At 39.6% G+C, this 17,671-nt stretch overlaps 1 protein-coding gene across 2 annotated transcripts in view; it reads left to right on the top strand.

The window, feature by feature from the left end:
* sema3bl (sema domain, immunoglobulin domain (Ig), short basic domain, secreted, (semaphorin) 3bl) overlaps positions 1 to 17,671 on the top strand; it is a 71,471-nt gene that overhangs the window by 28,330 nt on the left and 25,470 nt on the right. For both annotated transcript variants that reach the window (XM_067591689.1, XM_067591690.1), the window contains exons 3-4: positions 544 to 606; positions 9,791 to 9,910. In XM_067591689.1, coding sequence (XP_067447790.1) covers positions 544 to 606; positions 9,791 to 9,910 — 183 coding nt within the window. The remainder of the gene's footprint in view (positions 1 to 543; positions 607 to 9,790; positions 9,911 to 17,671) is intronic.

The raw sequence follows: 17,671 nt of genomic DNA, 5'->3' as shown, positions 1-17,671 counted from the left end.
AGAAATCTTAGAGACAGATTATCTCAAAAACTGGGCAAATAAAACCAAAATTATCTGCATGACTAGATACCATTAGAGATAAGTGAGAAAACATGTTGTTAAAATATGACGTAATCTGGGCAAACCGACCTGGCGTGGGCTTCAGCATGTCTGAAATGATGAATGTATGTGTCATGTCTCAATCAACGCTACAGCTTTACAAGCCAAAAGTTAAATCCTAAAGTCTTGGGCTCGTCCTCAGAAAGTTTTTCTTTCATCATATGCAGAAGGTCCGTTCTGCTCAATTTGCTTCTAATTGCTATAAAACAGAATTTGCAAGGAGAATAATTCAAATTTAATGACACATGCCGATGATTGTTTTGATTGCATTTACAGTCACATAAGGGGTGTGTGGCTCCCGCAAAGCAATTACATTTTGCAATATGACTGAATAAGGTGGTTATTTACATCATTTCAAAGTTATGAGGTCATTAATCATTGAACTGTTTTTTTTTCTCTCTCCTCTTCTTGTTCATCTTTCTCTCTCTCTACCTTCCTTCATAGATTTATTGGCCTCCGTTACCTGGCAACAGAGAAGACTGCATTCAAAGGGGGAAGGAACCACAGGTAAGTGATTCACAGTGTACGAATGTTAGCTGTAGCTGTTAGCTAGCAATGTCCATGTGTGAGGAGTGTGTCTGTGGACCAGGAACTCCAGTTATTTTTATTTTTCTCCAGTTTCTTCTGCTTTTTTGTCTTTCTACGTGTTCCAGTCATACATCATTTGGAACATTTTCAACTCTGACACACCTGTCTTCACCGCAGTTTGCTCTGCCTAGATCAAAGCTGCGTCTGCTCCCACTGTTGCCCTCCCGTTGACTTTGTATGCATTCTTGCGTCGCCTAAAGTTTCAGTGTTTATCTTTCCACTCGCTGTATCTGTTCTGTCAAGTTTGTGTTGTAGAGAGATCACCTGAGTCAGCCTCTGCTCCTCATTCACTATCAGTATACAGACAGTTTTCAGCCAATCTCTTCAAGATTGTCCACGTTGCTTTACTGCTGTGGCCTTTTTTAAGTTATTCCTGCATTCCCGGTTTGTGCTTGTAACCTGTTCTGTTGTCAATGTCCTGCCAGTCTGCTGATTTTTGGATTTGTTTGCCGGTCCTGACCGCCTGCCCGATTTTTAAGCCTTTCACTCTACCAGTTGAGTCTTTGTGTGTACATTTGGATTTCCATTCCTGCTGCCAGTAACCTGACATCTGACATTACAATGCGGCCAAAAATGAACTGAACAGACCCTGTTTTTTCCATAAATGAGGTGACTGAGTTGACCTCCACTATTGACTCCAGACTCCACCTCAATACATTTTGCTAAATGTGTCCAATGAAGAGCAGAGAATCAGCTCTTTCTATGGCACTTGTGTTCCTCCAAACCAAGTTGGTCATTGGGTCTCCAGAGATTTCGGCTGCTTACCCACTGAATCCTGTGTCCACGTCAGTCTCTGCTCTGCTCTCAGTGTTTCTACTGTTTCTTCCCGTTCATACTTGTATTTTTCCAGTTCTAATTTAAGGAAAGACATTTTGACAGGTTTGAAAACAAGAATACAAAATATTAATGCACCGCAAGGTCCTTTTCTTAGCTGCAGTCCCCAAATGGCACATTTGTCGGGGAGTGCAGATTGCGCCTCAGGCAATACTAAGCATGCAGTAAATGGCATCCTGACACAGTTTAGTGCCATGTTGTGTTGTGCTGACTCTTCAGTTTCCTACCCTACCGCTCTCTGCTCTCCCACATTACTTAAAAGGTACAGTACTTTTAATGACTCAGCAGCCGAGTAGTGTTTGTCTTTAATGAAATCTACAACTTACTAGCACTGTCAAGATAATTTAATAATCATAATGAAATGTTACAGCTGTGGTGGATGAGACCAGTCTTTCCCGATGAAGAACTGCATGGAAAGCTTTCAGGAGAACATTGCTGTAAATGAAGACTTTTATTGGTTTTGTGAAGGAGGGATGGGAGGTGGGATTGAATGAGGAGAGGGAAGGAACACAAATAGAAGGAAATAGGGAGTAAGGTATAGGAAGAGAGGAAAATATGAGAAAAGATAAATAAACAAAGAGAGCACTAATCTAATTATGTGCATGTTTATGACAAGAAAAAAGAAGGAATGGATATTTGGAAAAAGCAACCGCCTACAATAATGTCCAGAAACAAACCACATTTTATTTACAAACTAGATGACACACATATGGGAATATAATATACCAGCACCTTGAGTTGTTCACATCCCCACAAGCTGACTCAGCTTTCTGCCTGTTAGCCTGGAGGAGGTTAAAGAAACAACTTTGTGGAGAAACAGGGGGATGGATAGAGGAGGGGATGATTTTAAGAGCATCTTTAAAAAGGGAAGAAATAAAGGACAAAGTAAGGCACAAGTGGCTGCAAGGGTGAGTTGTAAGATGGACCGAAAGAAATGAGAGAAGGGGTGAATGAAAGGAAGGAGGAAAGTATAAAAGAAAGTAAGAAAATAAATTAATGGAGAGGAAGAAAAAATTTAATGAAGTCATTTCTTTGATGTACTGAGACATCGTTAAATTATGTCCCAGTTGGAGGAGAGGGTCTCAGTGGCTTAAGTGGTGCCCAGAATACATAAACTGGCACTAATTACTGGTTTACACACATACATCACTCACACACACACACACACCGCAATGAAGACACACTGTTGTAAGAGTTGTAAAAGTGCTGCGGCTTTTTGTGCCTTCTTGTACTCCTAGCAAGAAGTCTGACAGCTACCTCCATCTGGAACGGGTTAGAAGGTGTGTGTGTGTGTGTGTGTGTGTGTGTGTGTCAGTAGGTATATGTTCTCTGTGTTTGAAGTGGCAGGTGTGTCTTGGGTGTCTTATATCAGTTTTATTAGGTGTTTCCTCTGTGCGTTGCTCACAGGGCTCACACCACGCTAGGTGTGTGTGTGCGTGTGCGAGCTACTGTACTGTCCATAGAGGAGAGGAGGAGTCACAAAGCATTATTGCACAGGTCATAAAACAGACTGTGTGTAACTCTACCTTACGTGTGCCAAAGGAGTCATAAAGAGTGTGTGTCTCTGTGTGTGTGTGTGTGTGTTTGAGTAAGAGACAGAGATATTTGTCTTCTTATGTTAAACTACACAGACATCTTTCTGCATTCCTTCACGTCTCTCGTTTTCTGTGTCTTTCAGAGTTTTTTGGTGTCAAATTAGATGGATTACTGTTGTATCCTGTGGCATTGACAAAGCAAAAGACACATACACCCAACACACACACACACACGGACCCATATGGTCCATCTCATATGTTTGCTGTCTGAGTTTGTTAAACATAACTTGAGTTTGACTAAAAGTGGTAGACGCTGAAAGGTGAAAGGTCCTCACATTGTGTTTTTGGACTTTTGTGTGTGTTTGGTGATTGAGAGAAAGACATACATGAGAGAGAGACATACATGAGAGAAAGACATACATGAGAGAGAGACACAGAGGCAAAGAGAGGCAGATTAAAGGTTTTAGTTATAATCAATCCAGGTTTGATCATTCAGTTGAGGAAAAACCAAAAAATCCACAGCCCTTAGCTGCATGAGCATGTTCAGAGGGTGCATACCTTGACGTTAAAAGTGAGTGGAAGATAAATAAAGTAGGAGGACGTCCTCTTTATCTCTCTAATGAAAGTCTCTGTTACCACCATAAACATATTTTTACTGATAGCATCTCCTCCCAGAGTCATAACCTCATGACCTTCACCATCATTAATTACAGCTCAGACAAATAAATAACAAGCAGAGGGGAGGTACTCACTGTCTTCAGTCAGGCCTGTACTGTCTTGCTATGGCTGATGACACATTTTTGGCTGTTGTCTGTCCGTCACTGAGTCACTAAGTGATGAGATTAAACTGCTGGTTGGCAGAAGGCCGCCAAAGGCCATTGAAGCTAAGTATCCCGACAATATTACCCAACCAACTGACAGCAAGCAGCAATGGTGGAGATTAAGCTGTTATAATTTTTGTAGGACTGTTAATATGTCATTTTATCAAGTTTGAATATTTTTTTAGGGGGGGGGGTGCCACAATTACCTTCTGAAGGAGACTGTTGTGTGATGTTTACGTGAGAAGAGGATCTGTGCATCAGTGTAACTTCCTGTCAATATCCGTATGTCTAGTGTCTTTTCAAAATTAAGCACTTCTGTGTTCATGGTAAATAAAATAAAAGCATTATAATTAATACATTTACAAACTTTATACACATGAAACACACTGTATTGGGGTCATTTACACTTAGCATTAATGATTAACTTTATAGTTACTGTATTAAAACTATTTTTGGGTTGTGGGTGAGTGAAATAATATGTGAAACAATAGTCTAAAGGCCCAAATTCACTGAAAGCATGGGCGGATTTTGAAGTAAACCTATTGTTTTAAATCGTCGAATAAGCACCAAAGGCGTTATGAGGTGTGTCAAACTGCCTTGATGCCCCTATTCTGACCTTCTTTTGATCTTGGAGCATCACATGAGGACCCAACAACCAAAGCTGTTTGTTTCTGCAGCCAAAAAAGAGAGAGAGAGAGTGCAAGCAAGCTGAGAGCACGAGTGAGTGAGTGAGAGAGAGACAGCGCGGCGGTGGTCAAGCATCTGTGTTGGTTCTGTGGTGTTGTCATTTTAAATCTGATGCCTGCGGTGCGCCATAGGAGTGGACCTTAAATCTTAACTCAACCTTTCTTACAACAGCCCTATATAGTCTACACCCAAAATCTGGTGCAATGTGTTTTAAGTATTTTTAATGTTTTGGGTTTTTTTTTTACAGCACCTTGAGTTACAACTACTGCATGAAAAGTACATCTTAGAAATGCTGTGATGTCTGATGGTAACCAGGCGATGTATAAATTAAAAACCCTCTAGCGTTTCATACACCGTCCAGCCATGTACTAGGTTTTGACCTCGTCTTGTTTTTCTTCATCTATCTGTATCTTCTGCTCACCATCAAGTTAATCAATCCAGCCAGAGAATTCCTCCGTCTCTAATGGGCTGAAATTGTGATGCATTATAAAACTGTGCATGTTTAACATAAACTTAACATTTTGAGCACAGAGCTAATGTTAGTAATCCTCGCTTCCTTGTGGTCGGCCTCATCAGTGGATGTGTGATCAGCTCCACTTTGTTTGAATCTAATTTTTGCCTGTGTGTAGAAGAGCTAATTCTTAAATTATCAGGATTAAGCATCACATTTTAACACTGCATACAAAAAGTCTTTATTAGGTCAGGGTGGGTGGATGGTTGGTTGGTTGTAAAAAGTGAAGTGAAGATGTGGTTTGTGTCCTCTCTCTTACAAACTGTTCTCATTGGCTTCTTTTTAACAATGACGACAATGTTCCCCTAAACTTAACAAAGTTGTTCTAGTTTCCTTAACTCAAACTTTTAGTACTTTTGGGAGTGGTTATATAGGTCATTTTGAAATACAGCAATGACCAACAAACAATTTGACTGAAAACAAATTTCACTGACTCACTCTGTTCATGTGGCCGTTAAAGTAAAGTGATTTCGTAATTTTCAGTGACATACAATATTTGTCTTTCCCGTCACTGATGTTTAAACATGTTCTGGGGTGGCCTGCTTTGTGTGAGGGCCCGCTGCAAGCCTCCAATAGCATCAACAAAAACACAGTTGATAACTTGAAAGTGATCACTTTCTACCTAAGAATTGTACCTACATTTAATCACTTGACGGGACTGAAGTAGCGCCAATAAGCTCTGTTCCATCTGCAAACATTCCCAGTATTGACTTATTCAGTAAATCATGTTTATATTTCAAGAAAAATCTTTAAATCTCTAAAGTCTGAGAGTTTACTGTATACACTATGGAATTACTGCCAGTAGAGACAGATTTGGGAAGATGTTGCAGCTTCTCTTTATGGTTCTTCGCTGTGTTTTGTTTGATATTAATGAGAAAAAGATGATGCAGAGGCCAGAGAAACCAAGGGTGGTCTTTTTCTGTCTTAAGTCTGCCAGGAAGCTGAGTAGGTGACTGTGGTTTTCTTTACTAAAATGAATATTTGATTGGTTACATGGTGGGAGTAGCTGGTAGATTTTGGGAAAAATCATCTCACACGGTTTGGCGAGAGTTTCTTGCCATTACCGAGTGTTTTCAGTGCTGTCTGGAAAGCAGTGATGAGTACGTAGAAAACTGTCTTCTTTGAGGATCATAAGCTGCTGAGACCAAAGACTTGGACTTGCCGGTTCATCCAGCTGTCTAGCTTTGAACTGCCTTCATGATGTGTGTCTTTGATTGTATTTGTGTATGAGGTCCTGTTGACTATAGTCTTGTGCATATTTGTGTGTGTGTGTCTGTGTGTGCGCGTGAATGTGTTGGCTCTCATTTCCTGTTAGTATTACAGAATCTGACTTTTCTCCACTGAACATCGGCTGTTTATACTGGAAACTGCTCTCCATGTCTAACAGTGCCTCTCCCTGCCCAGGTCAATGATCATAGAACATGTTTGGCTGCTGGAACTTTTCTTTGCTGTTTGCTCCATTTTAGCTCTACCATCGTGCTCCATGGACATTGCTTTTAAACTGCTTAATGATCACAAAAGTAAAATCCTGTCAAGTAGAATTTTCAAAGCTGCAATTCACTGTTGGCCCAAACATTCACCAATTAAAACATGCAAGCACCACTGTTGAAGTAAAAACAATAAAAAAAAAACAACCCAAGTTTTGCCAAAATGATGCTTTATTAAATATGACGCTAATGCTCGGTTGCTGATGGTTGAGGTTTCATTCAAAATTAAAAACAAAAATCCATTTGCATGTAGAAAAATATGTGCAGATAAGAAAATGATCTGCTAGTTAATAGTTTCTTACATGGCATATCAATAAAAATTCCTTCTAGAGTAAATTTTTTATCTTTCACCTGCAATACATCAATGCATTATTTTGGCTGCTAACGTTAAATTTTTGTTGCAAACACCTTTAAATTCCCCAAAATATAACACGCATGTGACAATGAGGTTGAAGGTTCAGAATTCTTGGCTCACCCAGGACAAACTTGGAGAAGAAATAGTATAAGAAACATATCCCACTCCCTCGAGCAAATTTTCTTGACTGCTTCTTTGTGGAGCTTATTTAAACATTTAATATGTCATTGCCAAATTGTGATTCCGTGTTATACTTAGTGCAAACAAATCAGGCCATGATTGAAATGATTTGTATCCCGTGGCACTGCTACTGCTCATGTGTCTCAAAAATAAAGACCACATGTCACCGTGAACCGTGTTTCTTTCTGTCATGAGGAAGTCTCCATTCGTGCTGCCTGGAGTCACCATTTCTGCTTCTTCTGCCCAAGTTTTTTTTTCTTTCAATTACTGAAACATGTTAGGAAGGTCTATATATTTCTTATCCAGGTAGTCAGTTGTCAAATAAAGTTTAAATCCATCCACTGGACTGGATCAGCAGTACAGTGCTTTGTTTGCCCTGGAAACACAGTGCCCTCCTGTTGTGCACATAAAAAGCATTACACTTTGCACAGCGGATTTCATGAGAAATCAGACTTTGTAGTGAACACTGTAAAGACCGCCAGTGCTGTTGGCAATGTTCATGTTTGTTTATGTTAATAACACTTATGTCTCAGAGTGAATGTGGTAATGATTTGATATTTAAAATGCAATACATACCTTTTTTAACCCTCAAGACACAAAACTGTGGTTTTTGTGGGCAGCTTCAAAGTTTGAACTGTGTGAATGAGCAGCAGGGTGCTGCTGGGAAAGAATATTTATGGTCAACCAACCTTCCCTTGGTAATCAAAGGTTAATAAATGAACATTGTGAGCTTTTGTTTCCACTCAACAGCCTTGACCCTAACTATTCAGGCAATGATTAAATCTCCTCATTTTCAATCCTGGCTAGATGTTAAGACTATTCCCAAAGAGACCAAACCAGATTTAGTAATAAACCACTTCGTTTTCTGTTTAACAGCATGCCCTTTATTGCCACTTAATCTCAATAAGACCACACAGATATGTAAAACCCAAAATCCCAGAATGGGAAAGCTCAGGCATATTTCCTTGTTTTCAACATTTCATTGCACTCTTTGCTCTCTGAGGCCACACTCTTCACGACGAGTCCCTGAGTAGTAGAACGGAAACAAAGTAGAGACAGATTTCTATTCATTCTCCGTCCACTTGGTAGACTCTCTTAGACCTCATATATCTTCCATAAGAACGTAGAGGCATAAGCCCAGCCTTTCATTTTCTCCCCTGAGGATATTATTCCAGTAGGCTGGAGATAAATTCTGCACTGTTTTATCAGGCGCAAAGCCATCCAACATTAATTTGGGGTTAATAATTTGGCGAGTCAGAAATCCTTTTAAAATCATGCCAAATCTGCTCTTTGATACCCCCCTCTCCCTCAACAAAAATCCACTGGCATATTTAAAAATCAGATTTTTGTGTTGTTTTTTGTGTACACTGAATAATTAGCAGCAAATTGAGATTTATTGAAAGCCTCCTTACTACAAGTATGTTTCTGTTTAGTTTATTACTGGCCTGGTTTTATTTAGGTGGAGAAATAACTCAGCGGTGAAGGGCGACAGGATGATGTAAACTATTTCTTGTACCACAGTGACATAGTTTACATCAGGTCTGCATTGCCGCAAAGCACTCAAGGAAATGATCAGCAACGTTTGAGTCTCTCACCACGACTTTTAGCGGGATGCAGGCCACACACAAACGCAAAATGACAGTTTTACAAGATACATTCACACACAATATATGCACTTGTAAAAACACAAGAGGACCAGCACTCGTGCAGATGTTCGTGCTCATTAATCGTGAAAAGACATGCAGATGCATAATGCACAAATGCAAAAACAGGGCAAACAAACTTGTATCTCATTCAGTATTGGGTGAATACACAAATACACATCAGACACTCATTGTGCAGATATGAGTTTGACCTTGTTAACTTGAGAGAATGACACTCGGCCGATCCCTTCCTTCTCAGCTGACACTCGTTTTGTCAGCTGCTGTTGTTACAGACAGGAAGAAGGAAGTTGTCGTGCCCTCTGCTTCCTGTAGACTTGATACTGATTTCCTCTGTCACCACTTCTTTTGTTCTCTCTCTTATGGCTGTTTGAGTGTCTGTGTCTGGCCTTTCACACTTTATAAAGCACACACAATTGTTTGCTTTATAAAGTAGTAGTAGTCTATTTCTGTCTTCCTTTCTTTGTAAAATCTGTGAGTCAAATTCAGATTTACGGTGTCTTGATATTCCTTACTCCTCCACAAAAAACAAAAGAAATTATCCATTACGTTTTCGCATTGGCACCCAGACATTTCTGATGTTTTAAAAAAACTTCTTGACAAAATTCCTCTGACCCGTATGTGATGAAACTTGTTCTACAACATCAGCATGTCTCTGGCTGAAATCCAAAATTCAGATATACGAGGCCTGTGCGGGACACTGAGGCTATCACATTTCATCTAATAAAGCTCTTTCCTTGGCCCTTATTACCAACATGTGGGATCAATAAGCCTTGTTAAGAAATCATTTTGTTCTCTTCAAAACCCTAAAAAAAATCATCTTATCTGCATTTGGAGGACCATTATTATCGCACTGTGTATTTTGATTTATTTAACTGGCTATCCCTGTTGTGTGTGTGTACGTGTGTAAGAGATAAACTTTGTATTCAGGTGGACATTGCAAAACATTTGTTTCAACATATTTTATATCTTTTCACATATTCTGTTGAGATACAAGGTTTTCATTAATGTGCGTGTATCTCTGTTTTTCAGACGGAGTGTGCCAACTTTGTCCGCCTTCTTCAGCCCTACAACCGCACTCACCTCTTGGCCTGTGGCACTGGAGCCTTTCAGCCGATGTGTACCTTCATCTATGTGGGACACAGAGGAGAGGTAAGCTGGGGTGACGATAGGCGGTGTGTGTATGTGTGTGTGTGTGTGTGTGTGTCGGGGGGGGGGCTGCTGGGGAGAACTGTGGGGGTCTACAAAGTGAGAGGAGGAATGTCTCAGTACACCAGTCACTCATTTACAAAAACACACTCATACACTAGACAGACAAATACACACATACACTCACAAACAGACACAAAAACACATATATCCTTTGTGTTGGCAACTACATGCAAAAAAATAACAACCAGCTGGTGTTTATGAGGAAAACTCTGTGATATACAGCTGTCACAGTTGTGTAAGACTCATATTTTATTGTATGCATGCTGAACCGCGGCACTCTCTCTCCATTTCCTAAAAGAAATGTTTGGAAACAGTAAATTATAGGCACTTTTTATGCACTTTGTAGCCATTAAAAGGACTTTTCAGTTTGGATTGTGCAGTTTAGCTCAGTGTAACTGACTGTAAGTTGAATTTTACAACAGTCACACCCTTTAGCATGTCCAATGATATAAGGCTACTCAATATATTACAATTACTGTCTCAAACTGCGTCAACTGTACACAACTATAGATTAAATATCAATCTCAACTGAGAGCGTGATAATAATAATGATTATTCTAGACACATTATTAAGAAATGTTGATTACTACAGACATTGATTTAATCAAAAAACTGATGGTTACTGCTGAAGTTGCATAAAGCTATTTCTGACTATACTCTAACTTGTTACACACATTTAGTGAGCAGAGCAACAGTGCCATTCATTGTGTTTCTGTCCATCCAATAAATGTAAGTCCAGTACTGACTCTCATTTTAGCTCAGTGCTGGTCTCCACAAACCCCTGGGAAAAAATTTGCTTATGGATTAATAGTGTATGAGAAGATTAGTGCAAGGTAAATGTGCATGGCTGAAAACCAAAACAATTGGATAAAAGAGGCTAAAAAAACTCAGTTAAGATATAATTTTCTGTAATCATTACATTCTTTATTTGACTGACATTTGATTTTATGCTAATATGAAATATTACTCAGTGACACCAGACAAGTTGATGCTAAATTGATAAATTGAAAGTTAAATTGAAATTAACACTTACTTAAGTAAATCTCAGCTGATGATTGGTTAATACAAAACTGTGTATTAACAATGAGAAAGTCTATAGAAAGATATATTTATATATATAAAATAATGTACATATGAGATGATAAGGGATTACTGGGTGGCCTCCAAATGGTCCTGTGGAGGAAACCAGTCTAATGGAACAAATGTGGTTGGTGCCAAAATGTTCTTTTTAGAAATCCTCAGCCCAGACTGGCCTGCTCTGTGCTCAGATCCCCTGGGTTCAAGGTTAAGCCTCAGCAGGCAGCTATGCCATGAGTTTTTCTGTCGGGCTACTCAGCTGCAGCATTAGACCCTCTATACATCTTTTCAACTGCACAGACTGGCTCTCCATGCAGCCACTCAGCTCGTGGGACCTTCTGAAATGTCTCACACTTGGAACGATTTGAAAGACAAGAATCAATGAATGGAGCCATTAAGACAGACTCTCAGCTCGCTGTTTCACGGCGGTCCTCCAGATCACAGCCCCGTGGGCCGCCCTGCCGGGCCCAGCAGGAGGGGGTCAAACTGGGCATGAGGAGAGTGGAAAGCTGGATGCTGGCAAAAAGCTGTGGAAGGGAAATGAGACAGTGTGGTGGGAGAGTGCCAACCTTTTAGTGGGAGTAATGTGTATGTGGTGGATTGTGTGGCTTATGTGTGCACATAAAGTACGGAAGGTGTACTACAGAACTTTTGTTTTTTTCTTCTGGATTTAGGTGCTCGTCACAGCGTGTGTTTTGTCCATTTTCTGCCTCCCTCTCAATCTGTCATCCTCAGTGTGTTTTTTGAAGACTGGGTTTTATGGCCTTCAAGAAAAACACTGCTATTACTAAATAACTCTGAGCCCAGTAACAATATACAGTGGTCTGCATGGTTGAGAACAAGGAAAACTAAAACTGGACACACAAAATCAATTCAGCAGAATCACTAAAGGGTGGTACTGGACTAAAGAACTGAGCAGCCATATTAGGAATCGTAGGTCATCTGTTTAAATCCTCAGACCTTGTGGGGACACAGGAACTTTTATCCAGAGACAATTTATCACAGCTCTTGTCGGCAACCAGTCAAACCCCATATACAGACATCTGTAGCTGAAATGCACCACAAACAGCTATTTTAAATTCAAACAAACAAAAACACACTTAGTGCACACTTTGTCTTGTAAAACTCACCTGTGTGGACATTGGATTTGCTGCAAATGCTTGCAAACTTAGTCTTACTTTTGTTTTTGTCTTTTTTTTTGCAGTGATTCATCTAGCCAAGCACAAAACAAGACAGTTTTTGAAATTCAAATCTAATTTTATTGATGGTTCAACGCCGTTACTTGAGGTTTGCAGTGCATTTCACTTGCACACGTTGAAGCAAATTTGCTCAGACAACCCTCAACCTTCAAAAACAAAGGATTGTTAGCCATGTTTGCAAATGGCAAAGTTGTAATTTCTGAGGTAAACCTCGTTGTTGACTAGTTTATGATGGTAAAAATGGTGCATCCCTCTGTGCAAACATTGCTGCATTTGTTTTGTTTTAGTCACCCCAGGGAATGTGGATGTATGTGTTTGTGATGGGGAGATGGTGTGTTTGTGTGTGTATCTGTGCATGCCCAGGTGTGTATGAACTGTCTCCTGGATTGTGTCAGCTGTATGTGTGTTAAAACTCAGACCACCTCAGCTGTACTGACTGATGTTAAGATACCAGCTGTTCTCCAGCTCGTATGTGTCTGTTCAGCATCACTCAGACCACACTGTTTCCCTTCAGGTAGTCTGTCTGAATGGACGACACCACAGGGAGCCTGTCCATTTATTTAACCAATCGTTAACTGGTGGAGAACACACACCCATCTGTTTATCTGACCTCTCGAGGGAACCGAGGCTGCGAGCCATCTGACCGGACTCTGGGTGGGATGACCTTTGACCTCCTAGGTGTTTCATCTCAGTTAGGGGCAGACATACGCATACTCTTCGTGTCTCTCTCATGCCACCTTTCTCTGTCTTGGTCTTATGTTGCCATCTAACTGTCACACAGATTTTACGCTAAACCTCTCAGATGTTGTTAGAAATGTAAATTAGGTTCATTTTACATCAGCTATGTTTAAGTGAAGAAAGAGGCTATTGTACTGTCAATGTTTTGAAAAAAATATTGATATAGGACAAGCTGTTATTGTTCTTAAGTGTCAGCTAATCTTAACTTTATTTCATGCTTTTATTCAGAGATTGGCAACCACCTATTGTCATACGCACATGATAGAGGGGAGTTTTCACATTCCTCTGAGGTTGTGGTAAGATTTCAGGACCACCAAAACCACTTTGACACTGTTGAGCAATAAGCTTGAATTTCATCTGGCCAATCGGGAAAAGTCCACAATATGTTGTAGTTAACTGTAGAAATGTGTCACCATGCTATGGATTATAGACAATGTTCACATAAATTTTATCCTCATATAGATGTGCATCTTAAGTCCTAAAAAAAATACTAGATGAACCTAATATGTGTCTTGAGTCCATGTGTTTCTTCCTCATTCACTCTGTCATCCACACACACACACACACACACACACACTCACAGGAGTCCCCATGGTGAGTGACACCGCTGCCTGAGCAGTGTCATAGATGTGAAAATAAACCACCGCACTACAGTGACGACATACAGAGAACCAGACCACACGCACATACGTGAACACACACACAGTCAAACCAAACAAATGACACGCACTTTAACGTATAAATATGCAGAGATATAGACAGAAACACACAAAAAAACATGATGAAAGACATGCGCATATAAACAAATATATATAAAAGCAAATATGTGGAAAGACACAGATCCAAACACACACACACACACACACACACACACACACACACACACACACAGAGTAAAGCAGACATTTATAGAAATGTGACAACAACTGACAAAACTGGAAAGAAGAGTCAAAGCTGTACACACATGAGAACACATAAACAACCTTAGAAGCATTTTGGATTTTTTAAAAAAATATTTTTTATATACCGTATATATTTTTAAAAGCCCACTTTTACTTCATATTCCGCTTTTTGGCACTTAGAACATAATTTGCTGAGTAACTAAATGCTACAACACATAAGACACCTCTTAAGTCAAGAGAGAAAAAAGCTCTTCAGCATGGCAAATAATACATCATTTATGTGGATAGAAAAGTGGACTGAGAAGATTGAAAGCACCATAAATCACCCTTTTATTTTTCCCATGTATGTTGCCTTTGGATCAAAGCTCTAAAAACTGGAGATGAATGAAGCCTCTTTCAGGCTTATTTTACTACTTTTTTCTTTTTGATCTTTTTTTGCTCCTTTACTTGTCCTTTTACTTGGCATTTCATATCAAATGTTCTCTGTAATGATCATCATAACTCTTAATCAGCTCTTGTCTCTCTCTTTCTGTCCCTCTTTCTCTACTTCATCTCCATCTTTTCTCTCCTCTCTTTCATTTTCTTCTTCCAACTTTCATCTTATGCTCCCTCTCTGTTCCTCTCTTATAACCGCTGCGTCCTTCTCTTTCAGTCTTCCCTTCAATGAGATGAAGATAAGAGCTCTTGGGATGGAGATGAAAACAGGATCGAAACAAATAAAAACTGAAAAACAAATTAGAGAACAGTGTTGAGCGAAAAGCAAAGACAGATGTAATCAGAAAGCGAGCTTCTCATGCTTTTGCTAGAGTGAGAGGTGAGTGCTGAGAGAGGGAGCCCAGTCGTTATTTGACTGGACAGGGAGGAAAAGGCCAAACACAACATAAAATCAGATGAAGTCTGTTGGTTTGCCAAGTTGCCTGTAAGAAGCTTGGAGTCCAAAAGGTAGACTTTGTGAGACATTTAACCTTTTTTTTTTTATTATAAACTGTGTGCAGCTACTATAATGTGTAGCCAACTTGTCACACGGACAACTTAAAAGATCCATGAGACATCCAAGATAAAACCCAGATAAAATGATGATTCACATCGTGAAACTTAAAAGGGCAGCCCCTGTTAGTTTTTGTAGTATTTTATATGCTCATGTAGCATCAACCTCTACTTAACATCAAAATATGTACAGTGAGGGAGGACAAGTGGGGAGGAAGATGGAGATGAAGATGAAAGGCTGGAAGAAGCGGAGGACAAAAGGTGGATGTATGCTTTGTTTAACTCAGTAGGACAGAGGAAGAGGGATAGGACAGAGACAGAAACAGCAGCCAAGAAGCTGTTTTGTGACTGGGTGGTATGATATGATTAAACCTGAAAGTGTATTTTTTTTACTCCTGTCCCTCCTGCTTGCACTGTATTATTTTTTTTCTTACACTGATAGGACCAAATGTCTTCACAAAGACGGAAAGACAAGGAAAATAAATCACCAGTTCTTCCACCTCTGTTAAAAAGAAAATCCCATGTGAGATATTACATGTTACTGCATTTCAGTCTTACATGCTGAGTGTATTCAAGGGCGTACAAATTTTATTTTTGGTTTCTTAGCCAATAGATTATGTACTTCTATGTCCGACATTTTGCAGAATGCCTTCTAACAAACCACAAATAATCTTGTGGACTGGTTGTACTCAGCCACTGGTTTGACAATCCAATAACAAGAGCGAGATAAATGTTTCCTGTTCAGAGACAAAGCAAGTCAGGTCTTAAATGTAAAAATGCAACCCTGTCTTGTCAGTGTATTGCATTGTAAGGCTTTTGTCAGTAACTGGCATCTGCAGCGTACAGTACAGTGGATTTCTCCTTGCATCGTTGTAACATAATGAGTCTGGGACGAAGCCCAAAGAAGCTCTTTGATTCTTAAGAACTAATGATAAAAAGATCTCTTGCTGTTTAATAGTTGTTTTTAGTGTTTTAGGGTGGATTGTTCCTTTAAAATGAGACTATGTAAGTGTGTTAGCAATGGCCACTGTAGCCAAAAGTGACGATTAGGGGATAATGGTAAATGTTAGTATGCTAGCACAGTCAGTTGTATACAGTTGTATCTAAAGTTTGTTAACATTAGCTTCATAACCTTAAATTAGTGGTCACACCAGACCAAGTAAAGCTGTAGCAGCAACACTCCTGATTGTATGAAAATTGGTCAAGGTGGTGTTTTATTGCTAATAAATTCCAACTTTTCATTTGTATGAGGAAAAGTGTGCCATTTCTTTTTAAAATTTATATAGTCTCACTTTAAGGTGGTTGATGTAGGACAAAGATTGCAGCTAGTGTTTTGGTAAAGGGCAAGGTTATATAATGAATAGGGTGGAGGTCAGTGACCGAATAAAATAAATGAAGGTTCTCACAAGTGAAATGACACAAATGTGCAGGTATTTGTATGTGTGTGTGTGTGTGTGTGTGTGTGTGTGTCAGTAGTCTCTTGTCTAAATGGTTTTGCAGTGGGAGTCCTGATGTATTTTGCTTGGCACAGCTGACTACAAAGTGGCCTGGATGTCTCGCTCGTTCTGTATCGCAGCACTTGTGTGTATTTGTCTTGGCGGAGTTTGGCCAAAGTGACTCTGACAGTCTAATCAGCTGCAGAGGCAGCCAAACCATTCCTCTGGATCATAATGAGATAACACAGACAAACGCACACACAAACCACACCAATCACGCACACTCTCTTGCAAATAGGATGCACAAGTGCGCAGTGAAAAATTGGGCACAGAGGTGCACAAACATGCACACACACACACTCAGATGGTGGATTTAGAAATGCAGTGATGTTAACTTCAGTAACAAGAGAGCGAAGAGGTGCTGAATAAGGAATAAGGATGACTAACGAGTGAGCTAAAAGACCTCAGCAGAAAAAGTGATGGGGAGCAGAAAACAGATGGAAATTCAAGATAAAGAGAGAAGAATAGTGACGAAACGGATGGAAGAAACCAGGGAAAATGTTTACTGGGCAACAAAATGAACAAAATTATATATACAGTATATATTACTTCTACGAAAGACATTTTTATTGTTCAGTATCTGTATGATTCAGAAGAAGACCCATTTCTACACTAAATCTGTCATCTTCTACTAGCAAGGGATTCATCTTTTGGTACAGTTCTGTACCACTTTTGCCAAATGATGTATTTCTCATTTTGGACAAAAAAAAGCACATGTGGTACAACTTTAAAATGAATGAATAAATAATCATACCTTGCATAAAGTCAAGTGAGAAGGACAAATTAAATCCTCTGAAATCATACTGATATAAAGAACTGGAAGAAATAAAGTGTTTTTTTGCTGCTTTTTTTCACAACACTTTTTATTTATCCCCCATCATCTCAAATATAATTACTTGTGAGTGTGTGTATAAGCGTTGTGTGTGCTGGTGGTCTGTACGTGTTCACTTTGACACCTGTAAAACTCATTCAAACCTCTTTATGAACAAAAAGCTTCATCTGGATTGAATAAAAAATGAACTGTCTCTCCTTATTTCCTAAGATCTGTTGGATATGCCAGTATATATATAAGTTTTCCTTTGTTTCTGACAGTAGCAATTTGCTACACGCATGTTACTCAGCATGTGTTATTGCATGAAGGAGTGTTGGTGCACGTACCGAACTTAATGTCCATGGGTGTGCGTATTGTCCCCCGTGCTTCTTACAGTGACTTCAATGTCATCATCTCCCCTGTGATCTGTTCAGTCGGGGACTAACCCTCCCAGTAACAATACTCCATTGTCTATTAGAGGAACAAAGAGT

Source organism: Thunnus thynnus, chromosome 6 (assembly GCF_963924715.1).
Source record: "Thunnus thynnus chromosome 6, fThuThy2.1, whole genome shotgun sequence".
Classification (NCBI taxonomy): Eukaryota; Metazoa; Chordata; class Actinopteri; order Scombriformes; family Scombridae; genus Thunnus; species Thunnus thynnus.
The sequence above is the reverse complement of the archived record's forward strand: the minus strand, read 5'-3'. Positions and strand labels throughout refer to the sequence as shown.